At 37.9% G+C, this 23,284-nt stretch overlaps 2 protein-coding genes across 2 annotated transcripts; one reads left to right on the top strand and one right to left on the bottom strand.

The window, feature by feature from the left end:
* The first annotated feature begins 279 nt into the window (after positions 1–279).
* On the top strand, positions 280–7,793 carry LOC143643569 (olfactory receptor 51I2-like). The gene is made up of 2 exons (XM_077112183.1): positions 280–319; positions 6,880–7,793. The coding sequence occupies exons 1-2, from the start codon at positions 280–282 to the stop codon at positions 7,791–7,793; spliced, it is 954 nt and encodes a 317-aa protein (XP_076968298.1).
* A 9,214-nt stretch (positions 7,794–17,007) lies between these two features.
* LOC143643570 (olfactory receptor 51I2-like) lies at positions 17,008–17,937 on the bottom strand. Its single transcript, XM_077112184.1, has one exon. The coding sequence runs from the start codon at positions 17,935–17,937 to the stop codon at positions 17,008–17,010; it is 930 nt and encodes a 309-aa protein (XP_076968299.1).
* Between the last annotated feature and the right edge of the window lie 5,347 nt (positions 17,938–23,284).

Consider the following 23,284-nt stretch of genomic DNA (forward strand, 5'->3'; position numbering starts at 1 on the left):
TCAAGGAATCTTCCCCTTTCCCTTCCTTCCAGCTTTGGAGTGATAATAGCTTCTCTAAACTCCTAGTAGTCACACTTATAATCATCAATTCATGCTTTAACATTTAATTCTCTTTTGTCCCCAAATATCCCTGGTTACTGGTACTCACACATCTGCCTACTCCCCTCACATTGAGTCTCATCAAATTTAGTGACTCAATTCTAAGAAATTGAATATGGCATAAATAACAGTGTGTGAAGCAAACACTAGGTGAAGAAGAAGATGATGACAATGGTGATGATGATGATGATGTCAATGAGGCATTCCTCTTCCTCTCTATTCTCTCAGATCACTTATTCTAGGGGGAGCAGCCCTATGGAGAACCCTGCATAACAGGAAGTGAAACCTACAGGTAACTCCCAGGTGCATTAACTTGAGAATGGACCCTCCCCCAGACCCAGTTAAATCTTCAAAGACTGCAGCCCTAGCTAACATCTCCGCTATAAACTTGTTGATAAATTCTCTGGAAGAATCACCCAGCTGAACCACTACTCAATGAATAAGATTTAGAGTTCATCATTTAATAAAATAATAAATACCTACTGTTTTAAGCTGCTGGATTTTGTGCTAATGTATTCACATTGATGAATATTCTGGACATTAATGTTGTCTCAAAGCCAGAGAAGAAGCACAACTTCAAAATCACCCTTTCTATACTCATGTACATTGTACTGTAAAGGAGACTTTGGCATTTATTCAAATAAGTATTTGTTGTAGAGAGAAATTTTAAGTTCCTGTTGTTTCTTGCCATGTTTAATTTTGCTACCCATAATATCTCCAATAATGAACTCAGTGTCTGCCACATTAGCTTTATGAGGTTGTAGAACAAATGAAGAAAAGATATACAACTTTCAGGTAAAACTAGTTCTTGCATAAGAAGACTTATCCTCTTCTGAATTTAGTCACTAATTTACTTGTTGAGGTCACAGATCTTACTCATGAAGCTAACTGGCTGCAGATTAAATAAAGTCTTCAGGAAACCTGGAGAATTTAAGGCTCATGTATACAGAAAGGTCCTTGTCATTCTTGTATCCCTTAGATTACATTATTTTAATGTTATCAAGACTCGGAAAAGCTTTGAATTTAGCATTCAACTACAGATGAACAGCATCACGCTCAAAGATCTGGCAGCTCCCAAATGATGAGAAGGGCAAATGACAGATTTGGAAAAGCAATAAAATTACTGTCATTTCAATTTTGGTTATTAAATTCTTGTCCTGAGCAAATGACATGGCTTTACCTCGTACAAAATATGAAATAGGTATAAATCAGAATGTTCGTGTTTGAGAGTTCTTTTAAAATCAAAATTGAAAGTACTCTAATCATAAATAGAAATAAAAAGAAATGCAATCATGAAGTGAAATAACACTTCACTTACCAGAACACAGGCACAGATACAAAATCGGAACAATACGAGAATGTACAAGCACTTAAACAAAGGAAGTTGTATAAGAACTTTGTGTAAGCCCATATACTACTGTTTTTTGATAAATATAAACTGCAAGAGTAGGAACAATAAATTTATAATCTGAAAAAGTGTGGATATATCTCATATTTCAAAGAATATGAAAGCCTAAAACTAGATACTTAATAATAATGTTTGACACATTCATTTATTCATTTATGCTATTTTTCAACAAATATTATTCAGCACCCAATATAGATTACAAATTCCCTTATCTAGGGGTTATTTAAAAAGAGACTGTGATAAGGCCTTTAGAATTGGCTTCAAAAATATCCAAGTTGGGAAAAGAGAGAGGAAACAATCCATTCCTTCTTTATAGTCCCCAAAGTGAATTTCGTAACTATACTCTGAAGAAGTTCACCTATTGCCAGTACCTGTATCATTCAAGATAAAATAAGGAAGAGGGACGTGTTAAAAGAGTAATATTCAAAATATGGCTGGGTACATCCCATATTATTTTCTTATCTCAGGAAATATTTCTCAAGCTCCAAGTTATAAAGAAACTTTGAAAACCAGTGAATGACAAAGAATGTAAGTGGTACCTGCTTAGGCTACATGTGATAACTGCTCATTTATGGGAAACATCTTTAGATATTTCCCTGAAAATGTATACTTGCATGAGCTAATTCCATTCCAAAAGTCACATAAATACCAATATCACAGCAGGCTCTATTAGTCTATGCATAAGACATGTTTTCTAGGATAATGGAGCACATAAATATGTATTTTATTCACTCATTCATTCTAAGAGTAAACCAATTTCAGGCACTGAGCAAGGCACTGAGGATAACATAATGAATAAGATATAGAGCTCATAATTCAATGAAGGCTGTAGAACATTTCAGTAGAGTTTGAGAAGCTCTGTAATGGAAAAATGTCAAGATCCCATGGTGTCAGAGAAGTTCAGGAGATTAAGAGAAGAATCACATAATAAGTGAAACTTATAATGGAACTTACAGCTGTCAGACTCACCTCAAAGGGTTTTGGGTAGGGGAATTCCCTGCAGAGGAAATAATTTGGGCCAAAAAACAAAAAAGCAAAATCATGAAATAGAAGTAATTGTTTGGGAATCTGCAAGAGGTTTCATAAAATGGAAGTGAATATTGTAAGGCTGGAAATGAAGACAGAGTTCTAGAATGAGGGGCAATGAGGGGCCTTGTATAAATTCAACAGCTGCAACTCTTGCCAAGGAAGTGATTGAATAATAGAAAATAGACAAATCTCAAAATTGCATGATGGTAGCTCAGAAAATGGCCCATAGAGAAGAGAAATTCTAGTCTGCTAGGAGTATGAAATGTATATACCTGTATGTGGAAAATAATTTTAAAATGAATTCTTTCTGTCTAGGTTTAGCTAAGTCATGAAAACAATCAACACTATATTCTTAATGAGCCACCATAGGGAAATTTTGATTTAGATGTCACAGAACCCACAAGCTGACTTTTAAAATTCTTTCTCCTAATTCAGTAGTTCTCCATAAGCGGTGACTTCTGTTCCCCAGAGGACATTTGGCAATGGCTGGTACAGTTTTGGTTGTCACAACTAGGGGGTGGGGTGTGCTGCTGGTATCTACTGGATAGAGGTCACGCATGCTGCCACACGTCCTTACAGTGAACAGGACACCCCCTTACAAGAAAATGTTAATAGTGCTGAAGCTAAAAAAAAACAACAATAACAACCAACTCTGTTCTGATTGAAGGTATAAATGAGTAAGGAATTAGAGGATTTTAAAAAAAGTTTTGAAGAAAGCCATTGGAGAGACCTAAGACCCCACCCACCCCTAAGAAAGAAGAATGGGGAGGTGCATTTCAAATTACCCTGTCAAATATTCTACTCAGAAAGCATATATATCCCTCAAATTTGGGGGGTAGGGAAGGTGAAACAAATATAAATGAATGGCAAAATGTGACCTTGCTACTCTGTTAGCTGGCTAGAATGACAGACTATTGCTGCATTAGGGCAGTACATGTAAGGATAGAGGAAACCTGATAATTTTCTAGATGGACTACCTGCTGGAGGGAGCTGGCAACAAAACAACAGTCCAAAAAAGTATGTGATTTTACAGGAAGGACCTCAGTTGTGTATGGAGTCATAAACCACCATACAAACTAAGGAGACATTAGTTTAAATCAAGGAGTATGATGGTTTGAAGCTGTTATGTAACTCAGAAAATTGTTGGTAGGAAATTAAGACGTGACCCACCTCATTCAGGATGGGCCTTGATCCTTACTGGGGTCTTTTATAAACAGCATGAACACAAATAGGAAGACATAGAAGTTGACAGAAAAAGCCACAGAAACAGAAAGGAAGTCATGGAAGCCAGGAGCTGGAAGCAACGAAACCCAAAGGAGAGGGAGAGATCACAGGTGCTACCATGTGCATTGCCGTGTGACAGAGAAGTCCAGGATCGCCAGCAGCTGGTCTTTAGGGAGATGGTATTGTTTTGATGATGACTTGATTTGGATATTTTCACAGCCTCAGAACTATAAAGCTTTGTAAACTAGTGAATTCCCATAGTTAAAAGCCAGCTCATTTCTGGTATGTAGCATTTTGGCAGCCTAGTAGACTAAAACAAGGGTAGGGCAGATGAGAGGCAGAGATATGGTTCTATGAATAATCCATGAAAACAAACAATGAAAGATTCAGCTTTAAATATAAGATAAACTCAGAAAACACCACAGCAGCTGACTGCAGCACCAGTGTATTATGAACTTTCCTTTTTCCCCATCTTTCTCCTCCCTCATGGCAGAGCCAGAAACCAAGGTTAGTAGTGGTGAGGGATGGAAGAGGAAAAAAGGCTGTAACTCTGAATGCTAAAAGGTTTGACTGTTACATAAGGCTAGGAGTTCTACTTACTCAACAGAAGATGCTTTATTATCTGAACATGACCGAAAAACAAAGAAAACTGAGTTTTCTTACAGGGATAAAGAAGAAACTAGCCTTCACTCAATACATCTAAATGGATGAGAAGAGTAAAAATAAAGTTGTTTTCTGATTGCACCTTAGGTTTTAAGCATGGTTAACAGATTACATAGACCTGGGTTTTCTCAAAGGGTAATGATCTTCTCTCTTACATTATCTCACCATCCATCATAAGTTGATTTCTTACGTTGGGTAGAGAATTGGTCCAGCAGAATGCTGTGTTCCTTTTCTGCTAAAGCAGCATATGATTTACCCCCAAAATTCATTAAGGATCTAGTGGATTAAAACCTCCCAGAGGATTTTTCAGACACAAAGTGAACATCACTCCTCTCTATCCCCAGGGCTTAGAGTGAGATATAAAAGTGGCCTGGCATGAATTCACTTTAGCAGATAGAGAGAAGGACATGTTGTTTTGCTGGTGTTTGTCATCTCTCTGTGTTCTGGTGGGTTCTGAAATTTCAAAGAGGTAAATCAGCTGCCTCTCTTGCAGCCTGTTCCAAAAGATTAAGCTGAGCAAGGGGTAGGATGAAGTAAAGTGTGTGTGTGGGGGGGGGGGGTGTGTATTCAGCAGCATCTTAGTAGAGTGAGCCGGGCAGACTTTTGTTCTGACACTGTCAGTAGCTGATTGTTTAACCCTGGTGTACTTCTATATTGCTCGCTTGTCAGAGCGTATATTACTGAATGTCAAGCTCCAAAGATGAATGTTTCTCTAATTCATTAACATCACTGCAAACTCAGGAAGGGAAATAGAACTCAGGAGATAGGAAAGGTTCAGAAATCTAGGAGCAAAGTGATCACAACCTACTCCACAGGTGAGGCACATATGCTCTAATTTTGCTCTTATCTCATAAATTCAGATAAATATATTTATATATTTTATATATAATATATAATATACATAAATTCAGATAAATATAAATATATATTTATACATATATAAATTAATAATAATTAATATATATATATATGTAAAAGCCCCAAAACGTAAAAACAGTACGGGAAGGTGCGACCGTGGTTCAGTGGCAGAACTTTCACCTGCTATGCCAGAGATCGGGATTTGATTCCTAGTGCCTGCCCGTGAAAAAAAAAGAAAAGAGAAAAATAACAGGGTAAAAACTACCTGCATTCTTTAGATGAACCATTAATAGTTACAGATCTCTTGTCTGTTACTATCGTTCTCATAGAGAACTGGCTGTGGGTTAGCTTCTGGGAATTGAGTAAGGGGTAAATGCCACTATAAGAAAAGCTGTGAACAAATGCATGAGGGTGGAAAGAGTGTCGATGTTGTTGAGTGGGTTAGCAGAAGTGGATGTGTAGAAGTCTATGAGCATGTGAGTAGGCATACAGCATAAGTATACAAATCTAGGTGTATAAATGAGTGTGTAAGCATATATTTTTATAAAAGCATATATATTTTATATAAAAATATATATATGCTTTTATAAAAATATATACATGTCAATGTGGACTGAGAATATGAGCATCACAAGGCTTGTGCATGTTAAAGAATATAAGTTCAAGAGGTAATGGGTGGATGTATTTGAAAATGAGGGTAAGATTATAAAAGAGAAAGAGAAAGTGGGCAAGTATATCTAATGAGTATGAAGGGGATCTGGTAAAGCTGTTGTGAAAACGCTTGACTGTGTCATACGAATAATGAGTATTTTTAGAGTACATATGCTTATGTGAGGTGTGAACCTTCATGTTTGGAATAATACCCTCTGCCAACTGAATGTTAATAGAATATTTGGGAAAGAATTAGCAATTTTTGCAAAAACAGAAACGGTTCTGTCTTTGCATAAACATATGATCCTTTGTTGCTATTTTGCAACAACTCTGCAGATGAAAAGCTAATGCGCAGAGGCAGTCAATTACCTTCACATTCCACTCCTACATTCTACAATCCCTTCCCCTCCCTAATCAAACACATGTCATAATTCAAACTTGCTCTGGGGAATGATCCTGTTAATTGATGACACATCTGAATTCAATAACATTATGAACATATTTAATTATTTTATATTTCAATACTTCCAAGAGCTATTGATAACTCAAACTTTTGGTGTCCTTCTGCAACAACTAGCTATGAATTGTAGTTAATATATTTCTATGGAATATACATCTGAAATGCATGAAAATTGTGTATAGTGAAATTTAAACATCTCCTGATAACTAATTGCTAGTTTTAAAGTATTTAGCAATGTTTCCTTCTTCCATAAAACAGAGGAAAATATAAGGCCAACTTGTGGCTTGATGATTATAAAAGTATAAAGAAATTTGCCTGCATTTTTCCAAAATCAGTGAGTTCATGAATGCATCCATTTCCATCTTTGTAAACATCATCTGCTGTGTATCTTATTCCCTGTTTTTTGTCTTCCAGTAAGTGCAGTTCTCAGAAGTCTGAAAAATGCTTTGGCTTCCTCCTGCCATAGAGCTGAACAATGTCACTCACCCTGCCTCTTTCCTTCTGACTAGTGTCCCTGGCCTGGAACACTCTCACTCCTGGCTGGCGGGGCCCCTCTGTGTGATGTATGCTGTGGCAATTGCAGGCAACACAGTAGTCCTGCAGGCTGTGCGACTGGAGCCCAGCCTCCATGAACCCATGTACTACTTTCTATTCATGCTGTCCTTCAGTGACGTGGCCATGTCCTTGACCACACTGCCCACTGTCCTCAGAACCTTCTGCTTCAATGCTCGCAACATTGCTTTTGATGCCTGCTTAATACAGATGTTCCTCATTCACTCCTTTTCCATGATGGAGTCAGGTATTCTACTGGCCATGAGCTTTGACCGCTATGTGGCCATTTGTGATCCCTTGCACTATGCCACTGTGCTCACCAATAAAGTCATTGCTGGGATGGGCTTAGCGGTTACCAGCCGGAGCTTTGTTACCCTCTTACCACTTCCCTTCCTTATCAAGAGGCTGCCTATTTGCAGATCCAATGTTCTTTCTCATTCCTATTGCCTGCACCCAGACATGATGAAATTGGCCTGTGCTGATATCACCATCAATAGCATCTATGGACTCTTCGTTCTTGTATCCACCTTCGGCATGGACCTGCTTTTCATCTTCCTCTCCTATGTGCTTATTCTGCACTCTGTCATGGCCATTGCTTCCCGTAAAGAACGTCTCAAAGCTCTCAACACTTGTGTGTCACATATCCTAGGTGTTCTTGCATTTTATCTGCCAATGATTGGAGTCTCCACAGTGCACCGCTTTGGTAAGCATGCCCCACGTTACGTACATGTCCTCATGTCTAATGTTTACCTCTTTGTGCCTCCTGTGCTCAACCCCATCATTTATAGTGCCAAGACAAAGGAGATCCGCCGTGCTATCGTGCGTATGTTCCACCGCATCAAGATGTGACTTTTGCATTTGGCTTTAGCATCTGCTGTTGGTTGTGGCCATAGGCTATCATCAGTGGCATCATCATTACCATCATAATCATAATCAAGTATAAGATAGACTAACATGTACTGGACAAAATGTAAAAGAGCAAGAAATAGAGCAACAAAACTTGCAACTGAAAATGAGTCAAAATGAGTGATATGTTCAGTGAATACCAAATGCATTCATAGAGATATAAATATTGGAGGCAATTGAGTGATTAGACAAGGCTTTCCCAAGAGAGTGTGATCTAAGCTGGAAATCATTTTCTGCAATATTGAGTGTCACTGATTTACTAATAATGAATGCATTGAGTGTTTAAGTGTGTCATGTTCTATACTATATGTTTTACATGTGCTAATTCTGAGGCACAGAGAATTAAGTAAGGTGTCCCACGTAAAACAGATGATAGGTGGTCCAGATGGAATTTGATGTTAGTCTAGTTCCAGTATTTCTCTACTGCAAATACTGATTCTGCCTGATTGACCTCATTATGGACATTGCCTTTGCTATTCTTTCTTTCACTACCTTTGTCAACCTCAAATACACATTTTTTTTTAACTTCATAAAATGTAAGTTGAGGCCTTCTCAAAATTTATCATTAAACGTATGAAAAAATGTGACCCAGAAAAATTGGTAGATCTTGACATATGAAGGAAGTTCCAGATTCCTCTTTCCCCTCTGCCCTCCACTTAACACTCCCCAAATAAAAACAGTTGTCAATATCTACACCACAGACTCTTATTTTCTTTTCTCTCTCTCTCTTCTTTTAGGATTTTAACTTTCTTTTACAAAACGGCAAGGAAATATATATGAGAAATTATGTCCTTCTATGCTTTCCAGCTCCAGAAAGGCCTAGGATAGACAGATAGGAATATTTATGATTTAAATACTAGAAAAATAGTTCTTTCAAACCTTCCCTTAGACTAATTTTCCTTGTATGTTCTTTCCTTCAAATCAAAGAGGTAGGATGCAAAAAGAAACTCCTTGGCTCAATTTTTGGTGCTTTTAGTTTAAATTTAAGCTTGCATCTAAACTAAAAGAAAGATATCCTATGAAATCTAAAGCAGCGCACCGATGAAACTGGGTCTGAGATTCCATAGCAACACAGCGTACATGACATGTACCTGGAGACTTCTCTCATACCTGTGCATAGCTCTATAGAAATATCAAGAAATGTCAAAGCCCAGAGAAAGGAAGCAATTTCTGACTGGAGGTAATGTTAAGTATCTGAGATGCAGGTTTCCAAAAGTGTCCATAAGAACAATAAGAAATTCATACTATATGTGCCACTTGTCCTCTAAGTAAATTATTTTAGGGGCATAGTTGAATATCATAATTCAGCATGACTTCAAATGAAAAATATTTTTGGTGTTTAGTGGTCTAAAATAGAATATGGTCTTCAGTCAATTTTTTAAAAATGACTTTCCTGATAAGGAGCTCTTTATTGCAACATCAAATAGTAATTATAATAATTTATAATGCCTTGAGATCTTAGTTTCAAATGAATACACAGATGCAAAGACAAGTCTTATGGACGCTGCTAAATGAAAGTGAGGAAAAGCTCACTTCATTGATTCTCACCTCAGGGAGAAAGAGACACATCCTTCTGACCATTAGCCTGACTTTACAGCCCACTGACATAGCAGGAGAAAGAACTGGGAGCAGAGAAATAACAGGCCTCTGCCTGCTCTCCATTTTCTTTTCCTCTACTTTTCCCCATCATGAATTAGAAGAACTGCTGGTTTGTACGGGCTAAGGGAAAAGGCATTTTTAGGTTTCTTCCCCTCTCATGAGGAAAGCATAGAGCCTCTCCTATAACAACCATCCTAGAAAAGCCTAAGATAAGCCTTTGTGGGTGTGTATGTGTGCTTGCTCGTGATCTTCACTAGTAATTCTTTTTTTGGGTCTTTTTTGTCTCCTTTTATATGACATTTTTCTTTGAATTCACTGTGGAAGTGGTAGAATATCTGGAATTTGACCTTCAAGGAAAGAAAAAAGGAGAGAAGAAACATTTGTACTTTTTCTGTTGTTGGTTCCTCAGACCTGCCTCTAACCGGGGAAAATGAAATACTGAACATGGCTCAGCAAAGTAAGGAGACTGTTTTGAGATTTATAAAAAAAAAAAAACACTGAGTAATAAAGGTCATGATTTTGTACTGTCTTGTCATGGGTGCATACCTCATTCTTCATGGCCAGATCGAGGTAGTTGGTTAGGAGAGACAGAGAAGAAATTCAGAAGATGAATTAGGGTAGGATGTGAATTCTTGATCTTTATACTTCAGTGATAGAAGTACAGACAAGTATATATAACTAAAATATAATAAGAATTTTTGAAAATCCTTGTTGCAAAAAAAATCCTTATTGCATGGATTTTACAGAATTTAGTTCTGTGTGAAACAAGGGAGTGTGAAAAGCTTCAGAAAAATGAGAACTTCATTAGCTCTACTTGGATAAGACTGCTTTGCAGGTGCAATTATGATCCTGTTGGATTAGAAATACTCCTCACCCAGACATAGTTTTAGGAAATAGTAAATAGAATGAGGGCGTTTCCTCATCAGGAGACTATCCAATACTCCATAATCACTAGGACTATTTCTAACTGTGTTGATGTTACTGTGGGCTCAGAGCCCTCTACTGTTCTATTTTATCCTCAGATCAGAAGGGACCTATTTGTTGGTGCTTGAACATTGAGGTATAGGCAACCTGACACTCTCCAGGCAGCTGAGTGGAGTGTGTGCTCTAAATCTTTTTCAGGTTTCATGGAGAAAACAAACGGTTTGTGAAGTCGACAGTTACATTGTTAATTCTCTTTCTAACTCAAACCATTAATCGAGTCCCCTCTATAGGAGAACAGGATGACTGCCAAGAAAGCAGTGATTTGGCATGAATGTCAGAAAACAAGATTTGGTTTCATGGAGTTGTCATGTTAGTGACAAGGGTGTTTATGTGGCTGATGTTCATATTTATGATATAAAGGGCTCCCTTTTTATTTTCTTGACTTGTTCTTCAAATATACTTAAGAAAATGAATAGAGGTAATCAATTATCCAGTGAGTGATTTTTTAATTTGTTTATTTTTTGTACATGTACAGCTGAGAGGTCAGCTGACAGCACCTTGACTTTTGATATTTCTCGGACATTTGCATAAGTCTCCAACACTTTTCAAATGATAAGTATAATCCTCAGGTAAAACTTAACTCACTGGTACATGGTAGATTTTATTAAAGAGTTAGGATAACAAACAAATTTCATGTAATAGGAATGCAAAACTCCGCGAACCTTGATCCTACGCCTTGTTCTACCACCCAGTTGCTCAGAAAACTTTCTTCTAAAGTGTCCCTCAACTTTTATTTCTCCAAGCTGAGAAGTTTTTGTCTCTGTTTCTTATACTCTCTAAGGTCTAAGAATTTGTCAAGATTTTGTAGGAGAGAGTGTTGGATACAATTCCTGTGGCAACCTCCTTTCCTCCTGACCTTTGTTTTATACATTCATACATATAGATAGAGATATATATGATCATTTATTGTGCCAGCCAATACTCATCATTAGGTTTTTTTTCTGTTGCGATTTTTTTATGCAAAAAAAAATATATATTTTTTATATATCTATCTTACCATTCCTTGAGATATATTCACATACCATATAATCATCCAAACTATACAATCAGTGGCTTACAGTATCACCACAATCAATTTTAAAATATTTTTTATTACTCCAAAAAGTACAAACAAAAAAGAACACCCAAAAATCCCATACATTTATTCTCCCCTATTATTTATTTATTTATTCTCTTTATTTTCTTATTCATCTGTACATACACATGATAAAGTGTCAGTCTACATTTTGACAATCACACAGCCACACCATAAAAGATATATAGTTATACAATCATCTTCAAGAATCTTGTCTACTGGATTACAGTTCAGCCATTTCAGGTACTTCCTTCTAGCTATTCAAATTTCAAATACACTAGAAACCAAAAAGGAATATCTACATAATCTCCAGAGTGATCTCTCAACTCTATTTAAAATCTCTTAGCCGGGGCGGGCCGCGGTGGCTCAGCGGGCAAGAGTACTTGCCTGCCGTGCCGGAGGACCCCGGTTCGATTCCCGGCCCCAGCCCATGTAAAAAAAAAAAAAACAAACAAACAAACAAAATATAATAAAACAAGAAAATGTTTAAAAATGTTTCCCTTTCTTCCTCCCTTCCTTCCTTCTCTGTCTTTCCTTCCTTTCCTAAAAAAAAAAAAAAAAAAAAATCTCTTAGCCACTGAAACTTTATTTTGTTCCGTTTCTTTTCCCTCTTTTGGTCAAAAAAGTTTTCTCAACCCCGTGATGCCAGGGCTAGGCTTATTCCTGGAAGTCATGTCCCCTGTTGCAAGGGAAATTCACACCTCTGGGAGTCATGTCCCCACATAGAGGGGAGGGTAGTGAGTTTATTTGCAGAGTTGGCTTAGAGAAAGGGGGCATATCCAAGCAATGAAAGAGGTTCTCTGGGGTGACTCTTAGGCATAATTATAAGTAGATTTAGCTTCCTTGAAGAAATAAGCTTCATAAGGACAAGCCCCAAGATCAAAGACTTGGCTTATTAAATTGAGAGTCCCTAATCCTTGAGAGAATATCAGGAAATCCCCAGGTGGGGAAATTTAATAGTTCCACGTTTTTCCCAAGTTCCTCAAGGAGACCTTGAAAATGCTTTTTTATTTTCTGCCCAAATTACTCTGGGATGCATTGGAGTAATACTTGAACCTATACAAAATAACAAGATCTCATTCCCTAGTTAAGGTTCCATGTAATAATGTTGTTTGAATAAACTGACCACACAGGTTAAATTACATAGTGTGCTACGGAAAATATAAAATTTTGTACCAAATAAACATCTCTTCTTTTGGCCTCACACCAAATGTTAGATCATATTTGTGAGACCATACAGTATTTGTCCTTTGTTTCCAGCAAATTTCACTCAATACAATGCCCTCAAGGCTCATCCATGTTGTTGCATGCATCATGACTTTATTGTCTTACAACTGTGTAATATTCCATCATATGTATAGACCACAGTTGTTTCACCACTTGTTTGTTGAAGGACATTTGGGCTGTTTCCATCTCTAGGCAATCATGAATAATGCCATTATAAACATCACTGTGAAAATGCCTGTTCACGTCCTTGCCTTCAATTCCTCTGAATATATACCTACTATTGGGATTGCTGGATCATTTGGGAATACTATACTCGGCTTCCTAGGGAACTTCCTGATAAACTACCAAACTGCCTTTCAGAGCAAGTGCACAATTCTACATTTCCACCAACAGTGAATCCTCCCGAGCACTTCTAGTTTTCTATTTTTTTTTTTTTTATAATGGCCATTCTATTAGGTGTGAAATGATAGACATCTCACATTTGCATTTTGGTAGTCTTGATTTGCATTTCCCTAATAGCCAGTGAAATTAAGCATCTTTTCATGTTTTTGAGCTGTTTGTATTTCCTCTTCTGAAAAGTATCTCTCCATGTCTTTTGCCCATTGTTTAATTGGATTGTTTGTCTTTTTGATGTTGACTTCTATGATCTCTTTTCATATTCTGGATATTAAATTCTTATCTGATATGTGATTTCCAAATATTGTTCCTCATTGTATAGGCTACATTTTTACTTTCCTGACAAGGTCCTTTAGTGCTCAAAAGTGCTCAATTTTGATGAGAACCCATTTATCTATTTCTTCTTTCACTTCTCATGCTTTGAGTGTAAGGTTTAGGAGATCACTTCTTAAGACAAGATCTTTAAGATATCTCCCTGCATTTTCTTTTAAATTTTTTGCAGTCTTAGCCCCTGGGGACTAAATTCTCTAAATGAGAGCCACCACTTGTGCTGGGCCCTGCTCTCCCCACCTTTACTTGGAGAAGATATGCCCTTTTGGAAAATTATCTTCTTCATCTGACTAGTTACTTTTTCTCAGACAGACCATAGGTCTGTCCTTGCCTCGGACAGTGCTAAAACCTGAGAATGCCTACAGCTTAATATAATAGGCTGGTAAACAAGCTAAAAAAAAGCCCTTTTCAGAGTTGGATCCCAGCCCTCTGGATCCCCTAGGTTTGCCATTCAAGAACCAAAGTTGGTACCTGACTCTATGTGCCCCTTTTCTTGGGGCACAGCCCTTTACCAGTTTTCTGATCTCATTCAACTCCAAAAACTTGTTTTGTTATCCCACCCTCCCTTCCCCTGCCTTTTTTCTATTTGGTCAACTCTACCTCCTCTCTGCCAGAGAGAAATCTCCAGTTTCCTTTCATGCTTTCTCCAGGTTTATCTGTGTTCAGAGCTTGTATTCAGCAGTCCAAATTTATTAAATAATTCTGCAGTTGGGGCTTGGTTGAGTTACTTTTCCTTGCTCTTAACAGAGACTGCTTCTTTTTCCCATGGGGGAGTAACTCCAAAACAGCCTGCCATGCCAGTGGAGTGTTGGGGGGTTGCCGGCCTCCACAGTTTGGGAGACTTTACTTGTAGCTCTTCACTGTGACTTTGGCCTCTTCACCTGTTGCAGGTGGGTAGGTGTGTATGTCTCTGGTCAGAAACATCCCTGAAACAGTTGGTTCCAGATAGTGCCTGGCTATTTCCTAACTGCCTTAGAGAATAAACTAAATCCCACTGCTCCCTATGCTGCCATCTTGCCCTGCCTCTGACCTTTGCTTTTTGTTTGTTTACTTACAAAAAGCACATAAGCTCACTCATGGCTCACAGTCAGCCCTAATTATTAGTCTTAATGGCCAAACCTAATGTTTCTCACTGAGGTTAACTTTTCTGTAAATTTTTAAAAGGTTTAAACTTGATAGGTTGCCAAGTTGCCTTCTGTAAATTGACATGATACTGTTAAAACAAAATCTGTTTAGTAATCTTTAACACAAAAATATTTCAATAATTTAATTAGCAAGATTTTGTCTCATACGAAGAAGCAAATAAATCTAAAATTCAAATAAAGTCCTGCTAAACAGATATATTCAAAACTTTACATAAGTGAATTTTAGATAATACAGTGGAAATATTTCACATGTGATTTGTTCAACAAAGTTTGAAAGTTGATGGTTACATTCAATAAGAAATAACATTCAGAATTTAGAGTATAACTATCTACAAGAACATTTTATAAATACTGTGGAAAACATATATACTGTTTTGAGAAAAAAACAAAAGAGCTTGAAGATACAACTAAGATGTAAATTGGACAATTGAGTCCTGTTTTAAAGGAGATCCAGATTTATTTCCAATATAATTTATTAAAGAATCCTTTCAGTATTCAGCCCATAAAAATATTATAAAAATGTTTCTATATATTTACTTAGATGTAAGTATACTGCTTAGATTACTGCTATTACAGTCTGAACAAAATGAATTTCAGGATCTTATGAGAAAAAAAATGGATATGAAGGTCTTTAAAAACTAACTTTGGGGCCACTCTTTGCCCAAGTGTCTGTTTTCTGCTCTCATCTGCCAGTATTGAGCTATGCCATGACCTGTACACAGCCCAGCAAACATCCCTGCATTATTGTCTTTACCTCTGCCAAGTGCCTCCCTGTCTGAGTAGACAGTGCTGTGAATTTGCAGAGGGTTCCCTTCTCTTCACAGCCGCTACTCCTTAGGGATCATACTCTGTGCATTTTCCAATGTCTTTCAGCTACTCCTCCTCTGCCCTGGCATCTGCTGAAGCCTCTGGGCTGGGCTACTCACCAGAGGAACTGAAGGTCCACATCCCTGCAGACTATGTGCATTAGTTTGAAAGCTGGTAGAATGCAATATACTAGAACTGAAACAGCTTTTGAAAAGGGGAATTTAATAAGTTACAAGTTTACAAATATAAGGCCATGAGAATGTGCACACTAAGGCATCCAAGGAAAGATACCTTAATTCAAGAAAGGCCGATGGGTCTGGAACAGCTCTGTCAGCTGGGAAGGTACGTGGCTGGTATCTGCTGGTCCCTTGCTCCCGGGCTCCATTGCTTTCAGCCTCTGTTCCCGTGGGGGTTCTTCATTTTGTTTCTCCAGGGCTGACTTTCATTTCTTGGCTTCCCTTGGCTCTCTCCAGATACTGGCTTGCTTAATATTTCATGATGATGTCTACTGGACTCCAAGCGTCTCTGAACATCCACATCTCTGTTCTCTGAAGCATCTATATCTGCTCTTTCTGTCGACTCTGAAGCTTCTGTTGTTTCTGTAGGGTCTGTCATTTCTGTTAGCACCTGTCATTTCTGGCTCTCTCTAAAATGTTTCCTTTTAAAGGATTCCAATAAATTAATCAAGACCTACCTGGAATGGGTGGAGTCACATCTACACCTAATCAAAGGTCACACCCACAATTCCATGCCACATTTCTGTGGCGATAATCTAATCAAAAGTTTTAAATTAGGATTAAGAGAAACCAGTGCTCCCACAAGATTTGATCAGGATTAAAACATGGCTTTTCTAGGGTACATAATACTTTCAAACCAGCGCACTTTAGGATCAGGATATCACTGCCACTGAAGTGATACTTTCCCCACCTTCAATCACCAGCATTATTAGTCTTCCATTTGGAGTGTTTTCTAACTCTCTAGGAGAACTTAACCCCTACCCTTTACAATCATGTCCTGAGGGTGACAGCATTATGATTTTTTCATGAATCTTTTCTCCTAGTTGTAAGCTTCTGAATTTCAGGTGTTTATGGTTTATATGATTTATTTTAATAATGTGAAATTGATCACAGATATTTTATATCTTTACTTTATAAAGTTTGAAGATATCTAAAATAAGTATTCTTTTTAGAAATTGTGGGTTTAAACTTTTGATGGCAAGTGACATAATCCCTAATTATAACTTGCTTTGTAGGGATACGTTAGTTTTTGTCTGTTTTTTTATCAGATTTACTTGAAAATATAGACGTTAGTAGTATATTGGGACAATAAAGGGCCTAACGGAAGACTCTTTTCCTTGACTCTGAGAAAAATTTGCATAACTTGTGACATAGTTAATTACAATGTAGGCCAGCCTAATGATTTAAGTGATGGGTTTTAGCCAGTTATACCATTTAACAAAACTCAGTTGTAGGTCCATGTTCAGGAGTTTTAAAACCTTCAAAGGACTAACTTGGCACACCCAAACTTCAGGAATAACAGCACACTGCTAATGTACCTGGCTTTCCATAAGATCTCTCCTCACTCAAAGCTTTCTCTATAGCATCTTGTGTATTTTCTTGCGAATCTCCTTGGTTTTGATGGAATAGATAATAGGATTGAGCACTGGAGGCACAAAAAGATAGACCAGGGACATAAACTTGTGCACATAATCAGGAGCACACTTTCCAAATCGATGGACCAAGGACACACTAACCATGGGCACATAGAAGATGAGCACAGCACAGATGTGTGATACGCACGTGCTGAGTGTCTTAAGCCTCTCTGCCTTCGAGGCAATGGCCAGCACAGAGCACAGTATGAACACATAGGAAATGAGAATGAGCACTAAGTCTATGCCAAAGGCAGAGATGACAATGAACAGGCCATACATGCTGTTGATGGTGGTATCTCCACAGGGCAGGCGAATCAGGTCTGGGTGCAGGCAGTAGGGATGGGTTAGGATATTGGCCTTACAGAAAGGCAACCTCTTCAGGAGGAAAGGAAGAGGGAAGACCATGCAGAAACTGCGGATGATGATGGATAAACCCATGTAAGCCACACGGGCATCTGTGAGCACTGTGGCATAGTGCAAGGGGTTACAGATGGCCACATAGCGGTCAAAGCTCATGGCCAGCAGAATCCCAGATTCTGTCCAGGAGAAAAAATGAATGAAGAACATCTGGGCAAGGCAGGCATCAAAGGCAGTCTCTCGCGCATTAAAGCACAGGGCAGCCAGTACAGTGGGTAATGTAGAAAAGGACACACCCAGGTCATTCACAGACAACAGGGATAGGAAGTAGTACATCGGCTGGTGCAGACTCTGCTCCTCCTTTATGATGAAGAGAATTAGGATGTTGCCCAAGATGGAAATGGCATAAACCACGATCGAGAGAGCAGCCAACCAGTGTTCCAGGCCTTCCAACTCTGGGAAGCCTGTTAATGTGAAGCTGGTGGTATTGGAAATGTTAATCCGGAAGCTTCCCATGCAGCGTTCTTGAGAGGTTTTGAAGGAAAAAACAACCAGAGTTAAGGAAGGTCAGAAGGTAGAAGATATAAAGACCAGGAGAGAGGCCATTTCCTCAAGATAAGAGGGACAACAATGCTTAGATTCCAATATTGATGATTGTGGAAAGGTCAAGAAGGGGCAGGTCAGAAAATATTGAGTCCATTTAGGGCCTTCTATGAATGACTGTACCCACAGATTCCTGGCTCCAGTTCTTCCCCACAGAAACCCTTTGATTTTTTTATTCCTTGTTTTTACCTCTGTATTCTTTATCTAGGTTCAAATCTTTCTCCAATTGTACAAAATAATGTTGTCATTTAACTCTACCAGTTCTTAGCCACCACCTTCTTCAAAATCAACCTTTTACTGATGTTTTCATTCTTGTGAAGGAGACGTCCTTTTTTTGTCTGTATTCTGAGCTGCCTCTCCTTTCATGCTTATGTTCAAGCTTCACTCCAGCTCCTCATCCTATTGTTATTTCTTTAGTGGCTCAATTATTCATCAAGGGCCCCAAATCTCATGCTCCTGCACTCCTTGTTCTTGTTTTTTTTTCTTTCCTGCATGTGCACATAATTTTTCTGTTTAGACTAGTTATAACCAAAACTTTGCTCTGTGTTAGAATCATTTGAGGAGCTTTTAAAAATCCCTTTTCCAGGTCATACCCATAACAATTAAATCAGAATCTCTTGGTATGGAACTCAGGAATCTGTTTTTCTTTTTTAACTTCTCAGGCCATTCCACTATGCAGCCAAGTTTGATAACTAGGGCTATAGATCGCATCTATAGGCATTCACATATGCCCCACTCCTCCCTGACCATTCCCCTTGCTAATGTTCAATTTCAGGGACTACTAACATAGGAAACCAACAAAAACTCTTTGGTTCCTCCATATGTCCTTCGAGTTAGCACCTATTTCTCTGCTTCCTTTAACAAGTAATATTTTCACAATTATTTTTTACTTGTAATGTCTTCCATGCCTCTCTTCTGTATGTAAAGTACTCCCAAATATGTGTATCTAACTTATACCTTTCTTCTAGCTCTAGATTTTAGCATTCAACTCTCTGCTTGACTATTACTTTTAATAGCTCATTGGCATCTCAAAAATAACATGTACAAATTTGAGCTCTTTATCAATCACTGAATTGACAATGTTCATTATCATATTAAACTCCATCATCATCTATCCAGGTGCTCGAGCCAGATAAACCCAGGATGCATCCTTGGCATCCCTGATCTGTTCACATTCTCTTACTTTCTCTTACTCCCAGATCTACCTTTCTATACTTAACCCTGGCCTCTCCTATAGCTCATGTCCGACTATAATCCAACCCTCAGCACCTTTAACTAGGACATCTGCTGAGACTTCCTTACTAATTGCCCAGCTTAGTGCCATTTCTGATCCATTCTTCACAAAATAGTCAAAGTATTTGTTATAAGTCAAGTGATATGCTCCAACTGAAAATCTTCCTATAGCTTTTCTTAGCTTTTGAAATAAGCATTTAAATAAGGATGCAAACATTCTTACCATGATATAGAGTTAAATCCGAATAAGTATTCTAATTATTCATTATTTCTGGGTTCATGGTTTTTCTGTCCTTTTTATACACCCTCTAACATAGAAATAAATTAGAGTTTAATTTATATTGCTTTTAAATTTATATAGAGTTACACCAAAACTGTTTGGGCATTAATGCCCCTAAATTCCATTTATTTTTCTTCATAGTTCTTATTGCATTTTATAATTGTAATGCACTATTGTTTATTTGTTTGATATGATTTTATTAGTCCCTTTTATATATTGTCCTCCTGCTTTCATTCCCCAGTCAAAGTCTGTCTTCTTTTGCCTATACCCTTTACTACTATCCCATGAGAATATAGGGTATGAGTCAATCACATTGAAGCATTCATGCCAAATGAAAGCTTCACAAAGATGTCCCTCTGAATCAAATCTATACATACTAGGAATCATAGAGTAAAGCTATTGGAATGAGACCAGGATAATGGGATTTCAGGTACCAGGGGCAATAAATGAGTAGTATGCATGTGTGGGGAGAGGGGGGTGCAGGAACAATGTCTAAGCTTGGATGACAGAGAGCCTCTCCTCCTTTAAACTTTCAAACACTGATGACTTTTGCCCTTTAAAGCTGTAGATAAGGTTCCTGAGAGCCTCTGTGAGGGAAAACCTAAAGCCCCAACTTACCTCCCCAGGACAGCTTTCATGGAAGAGAGAAGAGAGGTAGGGGAAGTGCCCAGTAAGGGGAGAAGCACCAAGGATTACGCACACTCTGCACACACTCCCACTGCCAGCCTCCACCCACTCCCTGCCCTGAGCTCTATAAAGCTGTCACTTAAGAGTCTCCTGGGCTCAGAGAGATGGCTGAGGCAATAGGGAAAGCAAAGAATAGTGAGTGGATATTTCCCCTGTGCCCTGGTACCTCTCTCTTTTGGAGGTTTAACAGAAATTAAGAGTTAGAACTTGGTAGGCCTGGAGTGATCAACAAATACAGTCCTTCATTTCATAGAGGAGAAACGGGAGCATTATTTTGGGGACCCGGATACTTGTCCATCAGACCCTGAGGCTTGACATTTTTAATCAGATAATTAAATCCCCTTACTCTTATGCCTTTTTTTGCCCCCAAATAGAATTATGTGTGTTTCCCACTTCAGGAGAACGTAATAGTCAAGTCCACAAGATGTTTGTCCCAGTAATCATTCTATTTCTTATTGTAAATTAACAGCATCACACATCTATAACATGGTCTTGGTTAGGGTGAGTTTTGCCTCCCTGAGAGACAGAGCTATACTGAAGTAAGTGCTGTGATACAACAACAAGTAGTTAAATAAACATGCCAAAGTATAAAACATCCCAGTGGTGGAACTGGGCACAATTAATATTATGCCAGATCCAATAACAAGCTCAGAGGGTAAGTGTCTTTTCACCTTAGTCTCCATGTATTCCCTTGGTACCTAACATGGAGCTGGCACATCATGGGCGCTCAGTCAATAGACATTGAATGAATGGATGAGCCTTGTTTGCAATTTGGTGCTGCAGCCTCCAGTCCAAACTAGGGTCATCAGTGTAAAATGTACTTAGTTGTAGAAGGCAATAAGGGAAAGAACCAGAATTACAACAGTTTTCACAGTGCTGTTACCAACTGAGAATCACACAAGCCCTGGGCCTAGGAGTCACTCTGCTTGGGTCCACCTCCTACTCCTCCACATACTCGTGGTGTGATCCTGGACAAGTTGCTTGATCTATTCTCAGCCTCAGTATCCTCGGTTGTAAAACAGGAATAATAATTTGCTGCATCATAAGATTATTGTTAGAATCTTTTTTAATAATGAAAATATGAAGGTTAAAAGCCTTTGAATATTTCTACCTCACACTAAGCCATCCAGAAACGCTACCATCGGTAAGACTTTGCAGCTGGTGAAATCCAGCATCAGAGGTTTTAAATGTCTGGTCTAGTTAACCCAGATGAAAGAAGGGGTCAGGTGGGATTAGTGCTGACACAGGTGTTACATAGGTAAAATATTTTGTTATTTTGTTTTAGACTAATGATTTGATACAATCCACTGACTACAGAGTAAACTCTCTGACGACCACAAGCTTCTGGTGAGGTGGAATATGGGGAGTGAAAGTTGGATGTGTTCTTGATATTCACTGCATTCCTTGAGAAGCAAAGGGATGATCCCTAAGGGCCCAGAATCAGGTTCCCATTGTGGAAGGGAACAGCTCCACCAGGAAAAGGAAGAACCCCCTGAAGACGGGTAGAAAGGGACACCTGGAAAGCACCGCAGTGAGGAGTCCGTGGGGCAGACACTCGACTCCCCTGTGAGGCTCGCTTCCTCAGAGGTCTCAGACTGCCCTCCACTGCCCCCTTTTCTCTCTCCCTTTCTCTTTCCTCCCTTCCCATTTCGCTACAGACACAATATATATGTATTATAGAAAAGCAGAAAATATAAATAGAAAATAAATCTTTTCAAAAAAATCACTAAACAGAGACAATTACTACTAAAACTTCTTATTCCTTTCAGACACTGTTTCTATGCCAGTGTGCAAATGTTTAATGATAACATTATGTCAGTGTTTTTACTAAATAATAATAAATAAATAAAAGTATCATGATATAAATACTATTTGATAATGTGTTTTTTTTAAAATACTTTTCTATATTGGTTTGTACATTTTCTATGCTATAAATCTCTTATTGCAGCCATACCTTCTATTTTAAACAGTAAAGCATTTTTGTTTTTCTTCATTATTTAACATTTGGGGAGTCTGCTATATCCCTGTCTCCAGTTTCTCATCTTTTTAGAATTTATTTACAAGTAATCTCACTTGTATGAGAATTCTAAATTAACTTTAAAATCATTTCATTCTGTTCTTAAAATATCCCAAATTAAGTAAATTTGTTGAGAATAATCTTCAATTTAGTCACATACATTTGTGCCCATTCATTCAAGCTTATTTTTAAATCTGTCAATAATATTTTAAAGTTTTCAGCCATAAATTTTCTCATTAAATTATTTCTAAGGTGAAAATTGTTGCTTTATTTGAGAATTCAATGCTCTATTAACCAAAATATTTGCTGGCATTTGGAATATTTTATATTTTTGGTATTTTTCATATTATATTTGGTTAATTTTCTCAATTTTCAGTAATATTTCCATTTAAGCCTTTATGTTTTCTTAACCCACAGTTATATCATCTGTAAATATTGATAATTTGCTCATTCATTTATTATCTAAACCACAAGTATTTATTGAAATCTACTATAATTTGCATAATACTTAAGCTCTAACAATATCAATTTGGCTACTCTGAAATAAAAGTTTTCCTATATTGGGCAGGCCACAGTGGCTCAGCAGGCAGAGTTCTCGCCTGCCATGCCAGAGGTCCGGGTTCAATTCCCGGTGCCTGCCCATGTTAAAAGAAAAGAAAGTTTTCCTATATTAATTGCCTATTAAATGATAAGCAATGTACCAGCCACCTTACATGCATTATCTCTAAAGGCTATAAAAAAGCAACAATCTGATTAATTTTATGCCAACTTAACAAATGAGTAAATTGTGACTCAGAAAGATTTGGGATTTTCCCAAGGCCATGATCTGCTTACCACAAGGTTCACATTCTTTCTAATAATAATGCACAATCCTTTCTCTCAAGAAGCTTACTGTTCAAATGAAGAGCTGTGTATATGTAAACAGATCAGCGCAGAACAGTGGTATCTAGGGGGTGATAAAATAATTCACATGAACTGCTTTAAAGCACAAAAATAATAAAATATATTTTATTATTATTGAGAGTAGGGGGGCAAGTGGAAAT

The sequence above is a fragment of the Tamandua tetradactyla genome, chromosome 8 (assembly GCF_023851605.1).
Source record: "Tamandua tetradactyla isolate mTamTet1 chromosome 8, mTamTet1.pri, whole genome shotgun sequence".
Classification (NCBI taxonomy): domain Eukaryota; kingdom Metazoa; phylum Chordata; class Mammalia; order Pilosa; family Myrmecophagidae; genus Tamandua; species Tamandua tetradactyla.